The sequence below is a fragment of the Giraffa tippelskirchi genome, chromosome 11 (assembly GCF_054371585.1).
Source record: "Giraffa tippelskirchi isolate mGirTip1 chromosome 11, T2T-mGirTip1v1.2.pri, whole genome shotgun sequence".
NCBI classification, from domain to species: Eukaryota; Metazoa; Chordata; class Mammalia; order Artiodactyla; family Giraffidae; genus Giraffa; species Giraffa tippelskirchi.
Window position 1 is genome coordinate 78,243,011 of NC_137285.1, and position 19,489 is coordinate 78,262,499.

The following is a 19,489-nucleotide window of genomic DNA, read 5'->3' on the forward strand; positions in this document are numbered from 1 at the left end:
CTCGATCACCCCCCTTAGGCCATGTGCAGGCACAGTGACACCCACACGGCCCAGCCCACAGCCCTGGGGAGGCCTGGGTTCAGCCAGGGCCTGAGCTCCGAGGACCATGCTGCTCTCAGACCAGGCTCCTTCTTCTCATAAGTGGTGTGGCCCTTGACAACCATATGCCCCTCAGGGTTTCCCCAGTCTCTCCATCTGCAGAGTGGGGGTCATTCTCCCATCTGCTTCCTAGGCCTGTCGGCCTACGAGCAGCTCCATGCCTTTCCACCTGGGGCCGATATCACGTGGAGCTCGTGCGCTGAGACTTCAGAAAGAAAGATTCCATCCAGGGCTGGCACAGCACAGAATGGGGCAGAACGAGGCCTGGATGCGCCGTGGTACCCAGGAAAAGGCACTCCCCCTCCTGACTGTTTTGAGACCCCGCATCCAAGTTGGAGGACCGAAAGGAAGACTCGAAGGTCTCCCTCTCTTATAGAAAAGAGTAGCCAACTTTCTGGTCCTCTGTTTCCATTGAGATTCTGTTGAAGTGTCCCAGCTCGGCTTCTGCGGGTGGCTGAGCTTCTACTGGCTCCCTGCGTTCTTGTCTTTTCCTCTCCAAACCTTCCGTCCTTTTCCCCCTTCTGGGGTGGAAGGGCGCTGTCATTGCTTCTACCTTCGAGACAGATTGAGGAAAAGTCTGGACCATCGACTCCTTTCCTCTCTTTGGTTCCGTGTCTCTCTCTGGCTGTGTCCCTCTCTTTTCCTTTCTCAATTCCGTCTGTGTCTTCCTCTTTCTCTCTCGTGTGTGGATGGATGGATGGATGCTAGGGATGCACATGTATATGATTAGATGAGGGTTATGTTTTAGGGATAGGTTAGAGGGAGAGAAAGGCTTTAGGTCAGAGTTGGTCATGGGGGAAGGGTCAAGGGTGGTGGTGGTGTTTCTTGGAATCTGAGTGCTGTGCATTCTTCGTCTCTTTCCATATGAACCCCTTCTCAGATACACCACTTGCAAGGAGTCTCTCGTGTTCCGTTTCCTATCTTTTGCATTTGTGAATGCTTAGCTTCTCTGTTGTGAAGAGGTTCCATTGGATGGAAACCCAGTGGTGTACTTCGTTTACCTCTTTCCCTTACTTGAAGAGACCCATTTCGACCTCCGCCCAGCAAATGGCAAGGAGACTCTGATGTTAAGGAGCCTTTGACCTACGCTTCTTTCTAGCTATCTCATGACATCAGTCTTTAGGGTGAGGTTTTTCCCCGATATTGAGGTGGTATGAGATCAAAACCAATAGCGTTCTTCAGATGTAGCTGTCTGGTTTTCCCATGGACATTGATTGAAGAGGCTTTCCTGTTCCCATTTGGATATTCTCCCCGTCTGTGTCAGAGATGAGTTGACCATGGATGCTGGGGTTTGTTTCTGGACCCTCAACTTTATTCCATCGATCTGGATCTGTGTGTGTTGTTGTATTCCCAATAGCATACTGTCCTGCTGCTGCTGCTGCTGCGGCTAAGTCACTTCAGTCGTGTCTGACTCTGCATGACCCCATGGCCTGCAGCCTACCAGGCTCCTCCGTCCAGGACATTTTCCAGGCAAGAGTACTGGAGTGGGTCGCCATTGCCTTCTCCGATACTCTCCTGAGGATCCTAGTTTGGTCGTCTAATTTCCTTTCACACAACCTTGGATGTCCGTATCGGGGCTTTTTCGTCGGATTGTATTGACAATGTAGGCTCCTTTCTGTTTCCGTACCCCCTTTGCAATTCTTTGTTCGGTGCGAAAATGCATTGGCATTTTGGGAGGAATAGCATGGAAGCTGTGGATTGCCATGTGGGGCTGTGACATGATTTTCCCAATAGGAATTCTTTCAAGCCCTGAGCACAGCTTCTCTTTCCAGTGATTGGTGTGGGCTTGATCTTCCTCCTTCCATCTCTCGCCGTTTTGTGAGAACAGGTCCATCCTTCCCTTCTGGGGTAGATGGACTCGTGGGTATCACTTCAGTGAATGGCATTGGCAGTGGGGGTGATAATTCCCTTCTCATTGGAAGACTTTGCTGTGAGTATTAGAAATGCAGGTGACTTCTCTTCCCCTTCCTCCCTGTCCATGTCTCAGAGCCACCGGGAAACAGAGGCCTCATCCACGGTCACACAGGCCTGAGGGGGTGCAACTAGACTGTTGTTTCTTCAGGCCCTCAGTGCTGGACATCATCCGGGATACTCTGTGTGTGTCTTCCTCCGTCTGGTGTCCCTTCAGACCTTTCCCTAGTTTTCACAGGCTTGTTGTGTTGGCGTTCTTTGTCTGTTTGGAGACACATCCTTGATAAGCTTTGTGTTTCCACTCATTCGTCTCGCGATGTATGACCTGTCTTTTGCTTTTGTCATGAGGTCTTTCCCACAGTAGATATCTTTGATTTTGCAAAGTCCACTGTATTCTCTGGGTTTTTTTTGTGGACTGCCTTTTAGTTTTGTGTGTGAAGACTCAAAGCACGTGTCCGGTTTCTGCTCATTGTTCTTCTAGATTTGTGACAAGTTTTCATGGAAAGTTTGTCTAGGGATAACTGGAAGTGAACTCGGTGTAAGGTGTCAAGTCTCCATCTCCATTCATGTCATCCCCTGCAGTTTCCAATTCCCTGTTCCTGAGTGGTTTTGGAGACCTTGTGGGAAGGTTGGTTGCATTGGAGTTTGCATTTCCACCTTGATTCGATTCACACTGTTCTGCCCTCAGGGACACTGTCAAGGGGGAGTGAGGAGCAGCCTGCACTTCCAGCAGTGACCACACGGTGGGGCGAGTGCTGCTCTCCCCTCTGGGAGCCCCAGGCCACAGGCATCCCAGTGAGGAGCCAGCTCTGTGCTCAGCTGAAAGGAGTTAGTTAGTCTCTCAGGAGCCTCTGAGCCCTTGCCTTTGGATCACCCAGGGTGGGCATTTACTGGGACAGAAAAAATTGCCCTGAATTCCATGGACGGAAGAGCCTGGCTGTGTAGAGTTCGTGAGTTGCCGTGAATCAGACACAACTGAGGACACAAAAATTCAATAGATTAAAACACTTTTTGGGGGTGGGGGGGAGTGAAAGAGGGTGATGTGGGTTTTTTTGTCTTCTATAACAGCCAAGGGAAATCTAGTTTAAACCTAAATTCACATAGATGGGAAAGGTATATCTCTCCGTCACCCTATTTAAAAAAAAAAAACCTACTACACTTTTCTGAAAGTTTATTTAGTAGCTTCCTTGAACAGTTTACTGTGGAGCATTTTTTTTTTTTTTCTGTGACATTGGCCTCATTAAAAAGTACGGTTTGCCTTTACTGGATAATTTTGTTCATTGGTTTCTTAGGGAACCTTGGTAATATTTGAGTTTCCTGGGGAGTATGGTCACATGACCTGGCCCTGGCCAATCGGTGCGTTCCACCTCCCTGGCCACTGTGATTGGCTCCGGGCTGGGGCAGTGCCCAATCGGGGCCCAGGGCCGGGCCTCCCGTTGGAAGCCAGGGGAAGACGAGCTCTCGTCCTGCTGGGGTAGGGGAAGGGGTGGGGCCGGGGCAGGTCAGGCTCCAGCAGTGGGAGGGGCTTGAGGTCCGCCTGCGGCAGTTGGTGACGTTCCTGCTCCCCTCAGGGCAGAGCCGCCGGCCTGAGAATGAGGGCGCTGCTGAGCCCAGGGGCTGGGATGGCCCGTTGCTGCTGTGGTCCCAGAGCTCCACCCGAGACCTGAGGGAAGCCGTCTGCCCGTGAGTCCTCTCCCACTTGTCTGTCAGCTTGTTTGAAGCATGCTGGGTTTTCTGCCCAGCTGGCTAAGGGGAGTCCCTGGAAATGCAAGGGTGTGGGTTTTGGCAGACTTCAGGGAAGACATGCCAGATGAGCCTGGGAGACTCCAGGTTAATCTGGATTCAGGAGATATCTCTTCGGGCCAGCTAGTAATTGTAGGATAAGCCTAATGAGCCTTCAGAGGATGAAGAGAGTAACGTGCCAAGGTAGCAATCGATGTCCTCATTCGAGAGGATGAAGCTGGTGCTCAGAGAAGGGGGGAACTTGGCCACAGCAAGGAGGTGTGCACCCAGACAGGACCCCCCAGATCCGGCCATTGGAGCTCAGGGAGGCCACTGGTGTGGCTTGTCCCTGTGGCAGGGGCCGAGGCAGGCAGCCCACCCTGATTCCTGCGGGGGCCTGACTTGGGAAGTGCCATCTGGTAGCTTTGAGACTCACCAAACCAAATTGCACTGGAGAGAGGAGGGACACCTTCCTTCATCCACCGCCCACCCCCGCCGGATTCCCACATACCCTGACCCCTTTCTCTCGATTTCGGAGCCATTTCCAGAGTCCCGCTCATATGACCTCATTCGAAGTGCACTGTGGACGAGCTGCCATCTGCAGCTGCTACCACAGCAGCCAAGGGCTTTAGCTCCCGACTACCTCCCTTCCTTTGGAACTTGGGGGCCCTCTACTCCCCACTTGCACACCACAGACCTTTGCTGAGGATTGTGGGGACCCTCAATCAGTTTGCAGCACGTTGTAGCCATCCCTGTCCTCCCTTGAAACTCAGCTTGTGAGCTCCTTTGGAGCAGCGTGGCCCACCTGGCTGCAACGGAAGACACAGCTGACAGTGAAACAACAGCTTAGATCTGAGAGCCGGAAAGCTCTGTCAAAAGGGACCTCCCTCTTCACACCGTAGAGGCTGTAGGAGCCGCCAGGCTTTCGGAACCAGTGCTGGGGCCAAAATGACTCCACAGCTCTTTTCCTTCCTGGGGAGGGTTCTGGCTCGAGCGGGAATGGCTCAAGTCTCCTAAGGTTCTGAAAGCCCACTGTGTGCAGATTCACGGTACACAGAGAGGAAAAGGTGGAGTCCTACCCTGGAGGTGGTCACAGCTCACGGATGAGCCAGGCAGGCAGGCAGGCAGGGCATGAGAACACCTGAGCTGCCTTCATGAGTGAATGGTGTGGGGGCAGAGGAAGAGAAGCCGGTCTGCTCCCTCGTGTGGTGCCCAGGGCAGGTTGTCCCCAGAGGAAACCCTTACGACGGTGAGGACTATCACTGCTGTTTCCCAAGGGGTTCCGTCGGTGCGTGTCTTCCCCGGAGCGGTCAGGCCGTCTCTCAAGTACACTGGCCATGGGCATTGCCTCTCCTTGGAACTTCCCATGTGTTTCTCTTTTTTATGGAACAGTGATTTTCTAGAGTGGTTCTGGGCCACAAGGATGTTGGGTCATTTTCTAGCCTTCTGTCATGAAGAACGCTTTCCTGGGCATGGGGGTGGTTTGTTGTTCCAGCTCCCTTTCTTGGCTTCTTTTGGGAGCTGGTGCAACAAGAGGAGCTCAGCCTCTGCCTTCTGGCTGAGATGTCACCCTTCAAACAGCAATGCCTGCCTGGAGATAATGATGGCAGTTGCCAAAAGGGCTTCGTTTGGCACATGGTATCTTGAAAGGACGTACGCCGTCCTTTCAGCTATCAAAGGCTAGTTCAAATGACATAAAAATGAGAACTCTCCAATGGAGTCTTACAGTAGGTGGAGAGTCCGAAAAACACTCCTTCAGTCATTTCACTGAGAGTCACTGATTGGGGACACCAAGAATATAGGAAGGAATGCAGAAAGAAAAGATGAAATTGTGTTCAGGATCGGGGGGAGGGATGAACAGGGCGTGCTTGCCTTGAATCCAGGCTTTGTTGGGGGGTGGGGCATAAAGATCGAACGGGTCTGAAACTACAAAGTGGTGATGGTAACACAGTATCACCAGAGTTACACAACAGTGATCCCAGATTGCAACAATGATGAAAAAGTTTACTAATCCCAACTTAAAAAACAAAAATACAGGAAACCATACCAAAAATAAAACATCACCAGAAAGGTGGAAAGAAACCAAATGCAAAGCAGTTCAGGGGAAAGGAACTCCATGTCCCCTGGGGGCAGACCGAGTTGCCGGCATCCACGGTGAGCAGACAGGGATGGAGGCTGCAGAGCCGACCGCTCCCCTGGACGTGGTGTTTCCGGCAAGGGCTCTGGGTCTCTGTCCAGAGCGGGGGCTCTTTCTCCCTGCAGGGCTGGGTGAGTGATCGTGGGCATCTGGGTGTTGCGCGGGAGCCAGGGCAGGCTCTCCCTGCCGAGGCGGTGACTCCTCCTCTGCCTCGGGTTCTCTTGCCAAAGCCCGAGCAGGTAGAGGTGCACGTGGAGGTGGAGGTTCTCGCTGAGGGGGTGGGACATCAGTGCCTGGGGCTGGGGGTCCTGCAGGCACGGAGATCCGATCTGCCCGGTGTGCTGGCCAGTACCCAGCTGGCCTGGTGTCTCTGCGAGGGCAAGTCTCGCTTCTCCATCTGCCCTCGGTGGATCCCTGGGTCCTGCACCTGGAGCCACCACCTCTTTAGGGACAGGTCTGGGAAGTGGAGCCTGGTTCCAGTTGGAGGCCAGTGCTAGAGTTGGGGGAGAAGCAAGGTTTGCCCACAGGCCAGCCTTGGCATGTGCGTACCCCGGGACAGAAACCTTCCAAGAGGTTCCCAAAGAATACCCAGCGTCAGATGTCTTTTGGGACTGAAGTGTGCAAGATGGGGGGCGGGGGGTGTGAGGCCAGCGCTTGCTGCAGGCCCAGCAGCAGCTTTCGGGGACTCGTCCCTGTGTAGCTCAGCACCCCTCCCCACACACTCCCGTGCACCAGCCCCAGCGTCCTCACCTCTGTGCTCTGGCGTGCTGGGCTCCAGGTCCTCCTGGTGCCTCAGAGGCCGGGGTTCTCTGGACTCTGGGTCGGAGCCGGGTGTGCTGAGCTCCGTGGCAGCCTCAGACTGGGCCGCCGGCTGTATCCTGGGCGGTGTCTCGGCAGCAGGCCTTCCCCACCTCCGCGTCTCCCCCGGTGGGGCTGATGCCTCCGTGGGCACGCTGACCTGGAGCCTGCACTGGGCCTCACGGGCGGGCGGGTGGTGCTCCGACCCCTCCCTCTGGGAGCTGGATGGGGTGTCCCCGTCCTCGGCCTCATCACGTGGGAAGCTCTGCAACGACAGTGACCGTCAGCCAGCCATGCTGGGAGTTTTCCGAGCTGGGCCTGGCCAGTGGAGCCGCTGCTTCTGCCTGCTCGAACTTCTCTTCCCAGAAGGGTCAGAGACGTGTGTCTGCTCAGATCCCCACCCGGGAGGAAAGAGACCCATCTGAGGGTGTGAGGTCAGCCTGGCGGGCCGGCGCTGCCCACACTCTCCCCATCCCGCCCAGCCTGCTCTCCCCTGGGGTGTGGACACAACTTGTCCACAGGCTTCTGACCCCACATCCGCCTGGGCTTCCTTGAGGGGGACACAGCCCGAGAAACCCGCATCCCCACACACAGGCAAAGGACCCGGTGTTTCCGGGTGGCATGGGAGAGGTGGCCTGGCCCGGCCTGGGGCTCCCCGTGTTACCTTTCTGTTTCTCCGGGCAAAGGGCCAGAGGCCTCTCGGGGGTGTCCTGAGCCAACGTCGACAGGGTGCCCACGCACACTGCCTGTGAGCTCTCCTGAGGCCCCGGCCTCTGGGCAGGGTCAAACAGCAGAACATCTTGGCAGCAAGTGATCTGGCTGGGGGCTCCTCTCCGCTCTGGAGGCCTGGATACCCGGATTGCGGGTTCTGTTGGGTTCTGTTGCCGGCAGGTGACATCATTTCCTGGGGTTCGTGCTGAGGTCCCTTCCCCAAAACTTCCCAAGGGAATCTCTGGGTTTCTGACTGCTCGATCACCCCCCTTAGGCCATGTGCAGGCACAGTGACACCCACACGGCCCAGCCCACAGCCCTGGGGAGGCCTGGGTTCAGCCAGGGCCTGAGCTCCGAGGACCATGCTGCTCTCAGACCAGGCTCCTTCTTCTCATAAGTGGTGTGGCCCTTGACAACCATATGCCCCTCAGGGTTTCCCCAGTCTCTCCATCTGCAGAGTGGGGGTCATTCTCCCATCTGCTTCCTAGGCCTGTCGGCCTACGAGCAGCTCCATGCCTTTCCACCTGGGGCCGATATCACGTGGAGCTCGTGCGCTGAGACTTCAGAAAGAAAGATTCCATCCAGGGCTGGCACAGCACAGAATGGGGCAGAACGAGGCCTGGATGTGCCGTGGTACCCAGGAAAAGGCACTCCCCCTCCTGACTGTTTTGAGACCCCGCATCCAAGTTGGAGGACCGAAAGGAAGACTCGAAGGTCTCCCTCTCTTATAGAAAAGAGTAGCCAACTTTCTGGTCCTCTGTTTCCATTGAGATTCTGTTGAAGTGTCCCAGCTCGGCTTCTGCGGGTGGCTGAGCTTCTACTGGCTCCCTGCGTTCTTGTCTTTTCCTCTCCAAACCTTCCGTCCTTTTCCCCCTTCTGGGGTGGAAGGGCGCTGTCATTGCTTCTACCTTCGAGACAGATTGAGGAAAAGTCTGGACCATCGACTCCTTTCCTCTCTTTGGTTCCGTGTCTCTCTCTGGCTGTGTCCCTCTCTTTTCCTTTCTCAATTCCGTCTGTGTCTTCCTCTTTCTCTCTCGTGTGTGGATGGATGGATGGATGCTAGGGATGCACATGTATATGATTAGATGAGGGTTATGTTTTAGGGATAGGTTAGAGGGAGAGAAAGGCTTTAGGTCAGAGTTGGTCATGGGGGAAGGGTCAAGGGTGGTGGTGGTGTTTCTTGGAATCTGAGTGCTGTGCATTCTTCGTCTCTTTCCATATGAACCCCTTCTCAGATACACCACTTGCAAGGAGTCTCTCGTGTTCCGTTTCCTATCTTTTGCATTTGTGAATGCTTAGCTTCTCTGTTGTGAAGAGGTTCCATTGGATGGAAACCCAGTGGTGTACTTCGTTTACCTCTTTCCCTTACTTGAAGAGACCCATTTCGACCTCCGCCCAGCAAATGGCAAGGAGACTCTGATGTTAAGGAGCCTTTGACCTACGCTTCTTTCTAGCTATCTCATGACATCAGTCTTTAGGGTGAGGTTTTTCCCCGATATTGAGGTGGTATGAGATCAAAACCAATAGCGTTCTTCAGATGTAGCTGTCTGGTTTTCCCATGGACATTGATTGAAGAGGCTTTCCTGTTCCCATTTGGATATTCTCCCCGTCTGTGTCAGAGATGAGTTGACCATGGATGCTGGGGTTTGTTTCTGGACCCTCAACTTTATTCCATCGATCTGGATCTGTGTGTGTTGTTGTATTCCCAATAGCATACTGTCCTGCTGCTGCTGCTGCTGCTGCTAAGTCACTTCAGTCGTGTCTGACTCTGCATGACCCCATGGCCTGCAGCCTACCAGGCTCCTCCGTCCAGGACATTTTCCAGGCAAGAGTACTGGAGTGGGTCGCCATTGCCTTCTCCGATACTCTCCTGAGGATCCTAGTTTGGTCGTCTAATTTCCTTTCACACAACCTTGGATGTCCGTATCGGGGCTTTTTCGTCGGATTGTATTGACAATGTAGGCTCCTTTCTGTTTCCGTACCCCCTTTGCAATTCTTTGTTCGGTGCGAAAATGCATTGGCATTTTGGGAGGAATAGCATGGAAGCTGTGGATTGCCATGTGGGGCTGTGACATGATTTTCCCAATAGGAATTCTTTCAAGCCCTGAGCACAGCTTCTCTTTCCAGTGATTGGTGTGGGCTTGATCTTCCTCCTTCCATCTCTCGCCGTTTTGTGAGAACAGGTCCATCCTTCCCTTCTGGGGTAGATGGACTCGTGGGTATCACTTCAGTGAATGGCATTGGCAGTGGGGGTGATAATTCCCTTCTCATTGGAAGACTTTGCTGTGAGTATTAGAAATGCAAGTGACTTCTCTTCCCCTTCCTCCCTGTCCATGTCTCAGAGCCACCGGGAAACAGAGGCCTCATCCACGGTCACACAGGCCTGAGGGGGTGCAACTAGACTGTTGTTTCTTCAGGCCCTCAGTGCTGGACATCATCCGGGATACTCTGTGTGTGTCTTCCTCCGTCTGGTGTCCCTTCAGACCTTTCCCTAGTTTTCACAGGCTTGTTGTGTTGGCGTTCTTTGTCTGTTTGGAGACACATCCTTGATAAGCTTTGTGTTTCCACTCATTCGTCTCGCGATGTATGACCTGTCTTTTGCTTTTGTCATGAGGTCTTTCCCACAGTAGATATCTTTGATTTTGCAAAGTCCACTGTATTCTCTGGGTTTTTTTTGTGGACTGCCTTTTAGTTTTGTGTGTGAAGACTCAAAGCACGTGTCCGGTTTCTGCTCATTGTTCTTCTAGATTTGTGACAAGTTTTCATGGAAAGTTTGTCTAGGGATAACTGGAAGTGAACTTGGTGTAAGGTGTCAAGTCTCCATCTCCATTCATGTCATCCCCTGCAGTTTCCAATTCCCTGTTCCTGAGTGGTTTTGGAGACCTTGTGGGAAGGTTGGTTGCATTGGAGTTTGCATTTCCACCTTGATTCGATTCACACTGTTCTGCCCTCAGGGACACTGTCAAGGGGGAGTGAGGAGCAGCCTGCACTTCCAGCAGTGACCACACGGTGGGGCGAGTGCTGCTCTCCCCTCTGGGAGCCCCAGGCCACAGGCATCCCAGTGAGGAGCCAGCTCTGTGCTCAGCTGAAAGGAGTTAGTTAGTCTCTCAGGAGCCTCTGAGCCCTTGCCTTTGGATCACCCAGGGTGGGCATTTACTGGGACAGAAAAAATTGCCCTGAATTCCATGGACGGAAGAGCCTGGCTGTGTAGAGTTCGTGAGTTGCCGTGAATCAGACACAACTGAGGACACAAAAATTCAATAGATTAAAACACTTTTTGGGGGTGGGGGGGAGTGAAAGAGGGTGATGTGGGTTTTTTTGTCTTCTATAACAGCCAAGGGAAATCTAGTTTAAACCTAAATTCACATAGATGGGAAAGGTATATCTCTCCGTCACCCTATTTAAAAAAAAAAAACCTACTAAACTTTTCTGAAAGTTTATTTAGTAGCTTCCTTGAGCAGTTTACTGTGGAGCATTTTTTTTTTTTTTCTGTGACATTGGCCTCATTAAAAAGTACGGTTTGCCTTTACTGGATAATTTTGTTCATTGGTTTCTTAGGGAACCTTGGTAATCTTTGAGTTTCCTGGGGAGTATGGTCACATGACCTGGCCCTGGCCAATCGGTGCGTTCCACCTCCCTGGCCACTGTGATTGGCTCCGGGCTGGGGCAGTGCCCAATCGGGGCCCAGGGCCGGGCCTCCCGTTGGAAGCCAGGGGAAGACGAGCTCTCGTCCTGCTGGGGTAGGGGAAGGGGTGGGGCCGGGGCAGGTCAGGCTCCAGCAGTGGGAGGGGCTTGAGGTCCGCCTGCGGCAGTTGGTGACGTTCCTGCTCCCCTCAGGGCAGAGCCGCCGGCCTGAGAATGAGGGCGCTGCTGAGCCCAGGGCCTGGGATGGCCCGTTGCTGCTGTGGTCCCAGAGCTCCACCCGAGACCTGAGGGAAGCCGTCTGCCCGTGAGTCCTCTCCCACTTGTCTGTCAGCTTGTTTGAAGCATGCTGGGTTTTCTGCCCAGCTGGCTAAGGGGAGTCCCTGGAAATGCAAGGGTGTGGGTTTTGGCAGACTTCAGGGAAGACATGCCAGATGAGCCTGGGAGACTCCAGGTTAATCTGGATTCAGGAGATATCTCTTCGGGCCAGCTAGTAATTGTAGGATAAGCCTAATGAGCCTTCAGAGGATGAAGAGAGTAACGTGCCAAGGTAGCAATCGATGTCCTCATTCGAGAGGATGAAGCTGGTGCTCAGAGAAGGGGGGAACTTGGCCACAGCAAGGAGGTGTGCACCCAGACAGGACCCCCCAGATCCGGCCATTGGAGCTCAGGGAGGCCACTGGTGTGGCTTGTCCCTGTGGCAGGGGCCGAGGCAGGCAGCCCACCCTGATTCCTGCGGGGGCCTGACTTGGGAAGTGCCATCTGGTAGCTTTGAGACTCACCAAACCAAATTGCACTGGAGAGAGGAGGGACACCTTCCTTCATCCACCCCCCACCCCCGCCGGATTCCCACATACCCTGACCCCTTTCTCTTGATTTCGGAGCCATTTCCAGAGTCCCGCTCATATGACCTCATTCGAAGTGCACTGTGGACGAGCTGCCATCTGCAGCTGCTACCACAGCAGCCAAGGGCTTTAGCTCCCGACTACCTCCCTTCCTTTGGAACTTGGGGGCCCTCTACTCCCCACTTGCACACCACAGACCTTTGCTGAGGATTGTGGGGACCCTCACTCAGTTTGCAGCACGTTGTAGCCATCCCTGTCCTCCCTTGAAACTCAGCTTGTGAGCTCCTTTGGAGCAGCGTGGCCCACCTGGCTGCAACGGAAGACACAGCTGACAGTGAAACAACAGCTTAGATCTGAGAGCCGGAAAGCTCTGTCAAAAGGGACCTCCCTCTTCACACCGTAGAGGCTGTAGGAGCCGCCAGGCTTTCGGAACCAGTGCTGGGGCCAAAATGACTCCACAGCTGTTTTCCTTCCTGGGGAGGGTTCTGGCTCGAGCGGGAATGGCTCAAGTCTCCTAAGGTTCTGAAAGCCCACTGTGTGCAGATTCACGGTACACAGAGAGGAAAAGGTGGAGTCCTACCCTGGAGGTGGTCACAGCTCACGGATGAGCCAGGCAGGCAGGCAGGCAGGGCATGAGAACACCTGAGCTGCCTTCATGAGTGAATGGTGTGGGGGCAGAGGAAGAGAAGCCGGTCTGCTCCCTCGTGTGGTGCCCAGGGCAGGTTGTCCCCAGAGGAAACCCTTACGACGGTGAGGACTATCACTGCTGTTTCCCAAGGGGTTCCGTCGGTGCGTGTCTTCCCCGGAGCGGTCAGGCCGTCTCTCAAGTACACTGGCCATGGGCATTGCCTCTCCTTGGAACTTCCCATGTGTTTCTCTTTTTTATGGAACAGTGATTTTCTAGAGTGGTTCTGGGCCACAAGGATGTTGGGTCATTTTCTAGCCTTCTGTCATGAAGAACGCTTTCCTGGGCATGGGGGTGGTTTGTTGTTCCAGCTCCCTTTCTTGGCTTCTTTTGGGAGCTGGTGCAACAAGAGGAGCTCAGCCTCTGCCTTCTGGCTGAGATGTCACCCTTCAAACAGCAATGCCTGCCTGGAGATAATGATGGCAGTTGCCAAAAGGGCTTCGTTTGGCACATGGTATCTTGAAAGGACGTACACCGTCCTTTCAGCTATCAAAGGCTAGTTCAAATGACATAAAAATGAGAACTCTCCAATGGAGTCTTACAGTAGGTGGAGAGTCCGAAAAACACTCCTTCAGTCATTTCACTGAGAGTCATTGATTGGGGACACCAAGAATATAGGAAGGAATGCAGAAAGAAAAGATGAAATTGTGTTCAGGATCGGGGGGAGGGATGAACAGGGCGTGCTTGCCTTGAATCCAGGCTTTGTTGGGGGGTGGGGCATAAAGATCGAACGGGTCTGAAACTACAAAGTGGTGATGGTAACACAGTATCACCAGAGTTACACAACAGTGATCCCAGATTGCAACAATGATGAAAAAGTTTACTAATCCCAACTTAACCAACAAAAATACAGGAAACCATACAAAAAATAAAACATCACCAGAAAGGTGGAAAGAAACCAAATGCAAAGCAGTTCAGGGGAAAGGAACTCCATGTCCCCTGGGGGCAGACCGAGTTGCCGGCATCCACGGTGAGCAGACAGGGATGGAGGCTGCAGAGCCGACCGCTCCCCTGGACGTGGTGTTTCCGGCAAGGGCTCTGGGTCTCTGTCCAGAGCGGGGGCTCTTTCTCCCTGCAGGGCTGGGTGAGTGATCGTGGGCATCTGGGTGTTGCGCGGGAGCCAGGGCAGGCTCTCCCTGCCGAGGCGGTGACTCCTCCTCTGCCTCGGGTTCTCTTGCCAAAGCCCGAGCAGGTAGAGGTGCACGTGGAGGTGGAGGTTCTCGCTGAGGGGGTGGGACATCAGTGCCTGGGGCTGGGGGTCCTGCAGGCACGGAGATCCGATCTGCCCGGTGTGCTGGCCAGTACCCTGCTGGCCTGGTGTCTCTGCGAGGGCAAGTCTCGCTTCTCCATCTGCCCTCGGTGGATCCCTGGGTCCTGCACCTGGAGCCACCACCTCTTTAGGGACAGGTCTGGGAAGTGGAGCCTGGTTCCAGTTGGAGGCCAGTGCTAGAGTTGGGGGAGAAGCAAGGTTTGCCCACAGGCCAGCCTTGGCATGTGCGTACCCCGGGACAGAAACCTTCCAAGAGGTTCCCAAAGAATACCCAGCGTCAGATGTCTTTTGGGACTGAAGTGTGCAAGATGGGGGGCGGGGGGTGTGAGGCCAGCGCTTGCTGCAGGCCCAGCAGCAGCTTTCAGGGACTCGTCCCTGTGTAGCTCAGCACCCCTCCCCACACACTCCCGTGCACCAGCCCTAGCGTCCTCACCTCTGTGCTCTGGCGTGCTGGGCTCCAGGTCCTCCTGGTGCCTCAGAGGCCGGGGTTCTCTGGACTCTGGGTCGGAGCCGGGTGTGCTGAGCTCCATGGCAGCCTCAGACTGGGCCGCCGGCTGTATCCTGGGCGGTGTCTCAGCAGCAGGCCTTCCCCACCTCCGCGTCTCCCCCGGTGGGGCTGATGCCTCCGTGGGCACGCTGACCTGGAGCCTGCACTGGGCCTCACGGGCGGGCGGGTGGTGCTCCGACCCCTCCCTCTGGGAGCTGGATGGGGTGTCCCCGTCCTCGGCCTCATCACGTGGGAAGCTCTGCAACGACAGTGACCGTCAGCCAGCCATGCTGGGAGTTTTCCGAGCTGGGCCTGGCCAGTGGAGCCGCTGCTTCTGCCTGCTCGAACTTCTCTTCCCAGAAGGGTCAGAGACGTGTGTCTGCTCAGATCCCCACCCGGGAGGAAAGAGACCCATCTGAGGGTGTGAGGTCAGCCTGGCGGGCCGGCGCTGCCCACACTCTCCCCATCCCGCCCAGCCTGCTCTCCCCTGGGGTGTGGACACAACTTGTCCACAGGCTTCTGACCCCACATCCGCCTGGGCTTCCTTGAGGGGGACACAGCCCGAGAAACCCGCATCCCCACACACAGGCAAAGGACCCGGTGTTTCCGGGTGGCATGGGAGAGGTGGCCTGGCCCGGCCTGGGGCTCCCCGTGTTACCTTTCTGTTTCTCCGGGCAAAGGGCCAGAGGCCTCTCGGGGGTGTCCTGAGCCAACGTCGACAGGGTGCCCACGCACACTGCCTGTGAGCTCTCCTGAGGCCCCGGCCTCTGGGCAGGGTCAAACAGCAGAACATCTTGGCAGCAAGTGATCTGGCTGGGGGCTCCTCTCCGCTCTGGAGGCCTGGATACCCGGATTGCGGGTTCTGTTGGGTTCTGTTGCCGGCAGGTGACATCATCTCCTGGGGTTCGTGCTGAGGTCCCTTCCCCAAAACTTCCCAAGGGAATCTCTGGGTTTCTGACTGCTCGATCACCCCCCTTAGGCCATGTGCAGGCACAGTGACACCCACACGGCCCAGCCCACAGCCCTGGGGAGGCCTGGGTTCAGCCAGGGCCTGAGCTCCGAGGACCATGCTGCTCTCAGACCAGGCTCCTTCTTCTCATAAGTGGTGTGGCCCTTGACAACCATATGCCCCTCAGGGTTTCCCCAGTCTCTCCATCTGCAGAGTGGGGGTCATTCTCCCATCTGCTTCCTAGGCCTGTCGGCCTACGAGCAGCTCCATGCCTTTCCACCTGGGGCCGATATCACGTGGAGCTCGTGCGCTGAGACTTCAGAAAGAAAGATTCCATCCAGGGCTGACACAGCACAGAATGGGGCAGAACGAGGCCTGGATGTGCCGTGGTACCCAGGAAAAGGCACTCCCCCTCCTGACTGTTTTGAGACCCCGCATCCAAGTTGGAGGACCGAAAGGAAGACTCGAAGGTCTCCCTCTCTTATAGAAAAGAGTAGCCAACTTTCTGGTCCTCTGTTTCCATTGAGATTCTGTTGAAGTGTCCCAGCTCGGCTTCTGCGGGTGGCTGAGCTTCTACTGGCTCCCTGCGTTCTTGTCTTTTCCTCTCCAAACCTTCCGTCCTTTTCCCCCTTCTGGGGTGGAAGGGCGCTGTCATTGCTTCTACCTTCGAGACAGATTGAGGAAAAGTCTGGACCATCGACTCCTTTCCTCTCTTTGGTTCCGTGTCTCTCTCTGGCTGTGTCCCTCTCTTTTCCTTTCTCAATTCCGTCTGTGTCTTCCTCTTTCTCTCTCGTGTGTGGATGGATGGATGGATGCTAGGGATGCACATGTATATGATTAGATGAGGGTTATGTTTTAGGGATAGGTTAGAGGGAGAGAAAGGCTTTAGGTCAGAGTTGGTCATGGGGGAAGGGTCAAGGGTGGTGGTGGTGTTTCTTGGAATCTGAGTGCTGTGCATTCTTCGTCTCTTTCCATATGAACCCCTTCTCAGATACACCACTTGCAAGGAGTCTCTCGTGTTCCGTTTCCTATCTTTTGCATTTGTGAATGCTTAGCTTCTCTGTTGTGAAGAGGTTCCATTGGATGGAAACCCAGTGGTGTACTTCGTTTACCTCTTTCCCTTACTTGAAGAGACCCATTTCGACCTCCGCCCAGCAAATGGCAAGGAGACTCTGATGTTAAGGAGCCTTTGACCTACGCTTCTTTCTAGCTATCTCATGACATCAGTCTTTAGGGTGAGGTTTTTCCCCGATATTGAGGTGGTATGAGATCAAAACCAATAGCGTTCTTCAGATGTAGCTGTCTGGTTTTCCCATGGACATTGATTGAAGAGGCTTTCCTGTTCCCATTTGGATATTCTCCCCGTCTGTGTCAGAGATGAGTTGACCATGGATGCTGGGGTTTGTTTCTGGACCCTCAACTTTATTCCATCGATCTGGATCTGTGTGTGTTGTTGTATTCCCAATAGCATACTGTCCTGCTGCTGCTGCTGCTGCTGCTAAGTCACTTCAGTCGTGTCTGACTCTGCATGACCCCATGGCCTGCAGCCTACCAGGCTCCTCCGTCCAGGACATTTTCCAGGCAAGAGTACTGGAGTGGGTCGCCATTGCCTTCTCCGATACTCTCCTGAGGATCCTAGTTTGGTCGTCTAATTTCCTTTCACACAACCTTGGATGTCCGTATCGGGGCTTTTTCGTCGGATTGTATTGACAATGTAGGCTCCTTTCTGTTTCCGTACCCCCTTTGCAATTCTTTGTTCGGTGCGAAAATGCATTGGCATTTTGGGAGGAATAGCATGGAAGCTGTGGATTGCCATGTGGGGCTGTGACATGATTTTCCCAATAGGAATTCTTTCAAGCCCTGAGCACAGCTTCTCTTTCCAGTGATTGGTGTGGGCTTGATCTTCCTCCTTCCATCTCTCGCCGTTTTGTGAGAACAGGTCCATCCTTCCCTTCTGGGGTAGATGGACTCGTGGGTATCACTTCAGTGAATGGCATTGGCAGTGGGGGTGATAATTCCCTTCTCATTGGAAGACTTTGCTGTGAGTATTAGAAATGCAAGTGACTTCTCTTCCCCTTCCTCCCTGTCCATGTCTCAGAGCCACCGGGAAACAGAGGCCTCATCCACGGTCACACAGGCCTGAGGGGGTGCAACTAGACTGTTGTTTCTTCAGGCCCTCAGTGCTGGACATCATCCGGGATACTCTGTGTGTGTCTTCCTCCGTCTGGTGTCCCTTCAGACCTTTCCCTAGTTTTCACAGGCTTGTTGTGTTGGCGTTCTTTGTCTGTTTGGAGACACATCCTTGATAAGCTTTGTGTTTCCACTCATTCGTCTCGCGATGTATGACCTGTCTTTTGCTTTTGTCATGAGGTCTTTCCCACAGTAGATATCTTTGATTTTGCAAAGTCCACTGTATTCTCTGGGTTTTTTTTGTGGACTGCCTTTTAGTTTTGTGTGTGAAGACTCAAAGCACGTGTCCGGTTTCTGCTCATTGTTCTTCTAGATTTGTGACAAGTTTTCATGGAAAGTTTGTCTAGGGATAACTGGAAGTGAACTTGGTGTAAGGTGTCAAGTCTCCATCTCCATTCATGTCATCCCCTGCAGTTTCCAATTCCCTGTTCCTGAGTGGTTTTGGAGACCTTGTGGGAAGGTTGGTTGCATTGGAGTTTGCATTTCCACCTTGATTCGATTCACACTGTTCTGCCCTCAGGGACACTGTCAAGGGGGAGTGAGGAGCAGCCTGCACTTCCAGCAGTGACCACACGGTGGGGCGAGTGCTGCTCTCCCCTCTGGGAGCCCCAGGCCACAGGCATCCCAGTGAGGAGCCAGCTCTGTGCTCAGCTGAAAGGAGTTAGTTAGTCTCTCAGGAGCCTCTGAGCCCTTGCCTTTGGATCACCCAGGGTGGGCATTTACTGGGACAGAAAAAATTGCCCTGAATTCCATGGACGGAAGAGCCTGGCTGTGTAGAGTTCGTGAGTTGCCGTGAATCAGACACAACTGAGGACACAAAAATTCAATAGATTAAAACACTTTTTGGGGGTGGGGGGGAGTGAAAGAGGGTGATGTGGGTTTTTTTGTCTTATATAACAGCCAAGGGAAATCTAGTTTAAACCTAAATTCACATAGATGGGAAAGGTATATCTCTCCGTCACCCTATTTAAAAAAAAAAAACCTACTAAACTTTTCTGAAAGTTTATTTAGTAGCTTCCTTGAGCAGTTTACTGTGGAGCATTTTTTTTTTTTTTCTGTGACATTGGCCTCATTAAAAAGTACGGTTTGCCTTTACTGGATAATTTTGTTCATTGGTTTCTTAGGGAACCTTGGTAATCTTTGAGTTTCCTGGGGAGTATGGTCACGTGACCTGGCCCTGGCCAATCGGTGCGTTCCACCTCCCTGGCCACTGTGATTGGCTCCGGGCTGGGGCAGTGCCCAATCGGGGCCCAGGGCCGGGCCTCCCGTTGGAAGCCAGGGGAAGACGAGCTCTCGTCCTGCTGGGGTAGGGGAAGGGGTGGGGCCGGGGCAGGTCAGGCTCCAGCAGTGGGAGGGGCTTGAGGTCCGCCTGCGGCAGTTGGTGACGTTCCTGCTCCCCTCAGGGCAGAGCCGCCGGCCTGAGAATGAGGGCGCTGCTGAGCCCAGGGCCTGGGATGGCCCGTTGCTGCTGTGGTCCCAGAGCTCCACCTGAGACCTGAGGGAAGCCGTCTGCCCGTGAGTCCTCTCCCACTTGTCTGTCAGCTTGTTTGAAGCATGCTGGGTTTTCTGCCCAGCTGGCTAAGGGGAGTCCCTGGAAATGCAAGGGTGTGGGTTTTGGCAGACTTCAGGGAAGACATGCCAGATGAGCCTGGGAGACTCCAGGTTAATCTGGATTCAGGAGATATCTCTTCGGGCCAGCTAGTAATTGTAGGATAAGCCTAATGAGCCTTCAGAGGATGAAGAGAGTAACGTGCCAAGGTAGCAATCGATGTCCTCATTCGAGAGGATGAAGCTGGTGCTCAGAGAAGGGGGGAACTTGGCCACAGCAAGGAGGTGTGCACCCAGACAGGACCCCCCAGATCCGGCCATTGGAGCTCAGGGAGGCCACTGGTGTGGCTTGTCCCTGTGGCAGGGGCCGAGGCAGGCAGCCCACCCTGATTCCTGCGGGGGCCTGACTTGGGAAGTGCCATCTGGTAGCTTTGAGACTCACCAAACCAAATTGCACTGGAGAGAGGAGGGACACCTTCCTTCATCCACCCCCCA

General features: G+C 54.2%; 2 protein-coding genes and 1 long non-coding RNA gene across 3 annotated transcripts in view; 1 reads left to right on the forward strand and 2 right to left on the reverse strand.

The window, feature by feature from the left end:
• The window catches only part of LOC145527776 (uncharacterized), a 681,763-nt gene that overhangs the window by 301,793 nt on the left and 360,481 nt on the right, over nucleotides 1–19,489 (forward strand). Inside the window, exons 40-42 of the long non-coding RNA XR_014069857.1 lie at nucleotides 3,582–3,693; nucleotides 11,216–11,327; nucleotides 18,850–18,961. This is a non-coding gene — a long non-coding RNA (uncharacterized LOC145527776). The remainder of the gene's footprint in view (nucleotides 1–3,581; nucleotides 3,694–11,215; nucleotides 11,328–18,849; nucleotides 18,962–19,489) is intronic.
• On the reverse strand, nucleotides 3,604–7,517 carry LOC145527748 (uncharacterized). Its single transcript, XM_081545816.1, has 3 exons — nucleotides 7,332–7,517; nucleotides 6,620–6,932; nucleotides 3,604–6,362 (listed from the first exon to the last, which is right to left on the reverse strand). The coding sequence occupies exons 1-3, from the start codon at nucleotides 7,464–7,466 to the stop codon at nucleotides 5,740–5,742; spliced, it is 1,071 nt and encodes a 356-aa protein (XP_081401942.1). The 5' UTR covers nucleotides 7,467–7,517; the 3' UTR covers nucleotides 3,604–5,739.
• LOC145527734 (uncharacterized) lies at nucleotides 11,648–15,142 on the reverse strand. The gene is made up of 3 exons (XM_081545800.1): nucleotides 14,966–15,142; nucleotides 14,254–14,566; nucleotides 11,648–13,996 (listed from the first exon to the last, which is right to left on the reverse strand). Exons 1-3 carry the CDS (start codon nucleotides 15,098–15,100, stop codon nucleotides 13,374–13,376), a joined length of 1,071 nt encoding a protein of 356 aa, XP_081401926.1. The 5' UTR covers nucleotides 15,101–15,142; the 3' UTR covers nucleotides 11,648–13,373.

Excerpts from the sequence above, each read along its gene's own strand:
- LOC145527734 (XM_081545800.1), bottom strand. The coding sequence starts at position 15,100 with ATGTTCTGCTGTTTGACCCTGCCCAGAGGCCGGGGCCTCAGGAGAGCT. Across the intron at positions 14,567-14,965 it reads TTGCCCGGAGAAACAGAAAG|AGCTTCCCACGTGATGAGGC; the intron begins GTAACACGGGGA and ends CTGTCGTTGCAG. Across the intron at positions 13,997-14,253 it reads CAGCACGCCAGAGCACAGAG|CACTGGCCTCCAACTGGAAC; the intron begins GTGAGGACGCTA and ends CCCCAACTCTAG.
- LOC145527748 (XM_081545816.1), bottom strand. The coding sequence starts at position 7,466 with ATGTTCTGCTGTTTGACCCTGCCCAGAGGCCGGGGCCTCAGGAGAGCT. Across the intron at positions 6,933-7,331 it reads TTGCCCGGAGAAACAGAAAG|AGCTTCCCACGTGATGAGGC; the intron begins GTAACACGGGGA and ends CTGTCGTTGCAG. Across the intron at positions 6,363-6,619 it reads CAGCACGCCAGAGCACAGAG|CACTGGCCTCCAACTGGAAC; the intron begins GTGAGGACGCTG and ends CCCCAACTCTAG.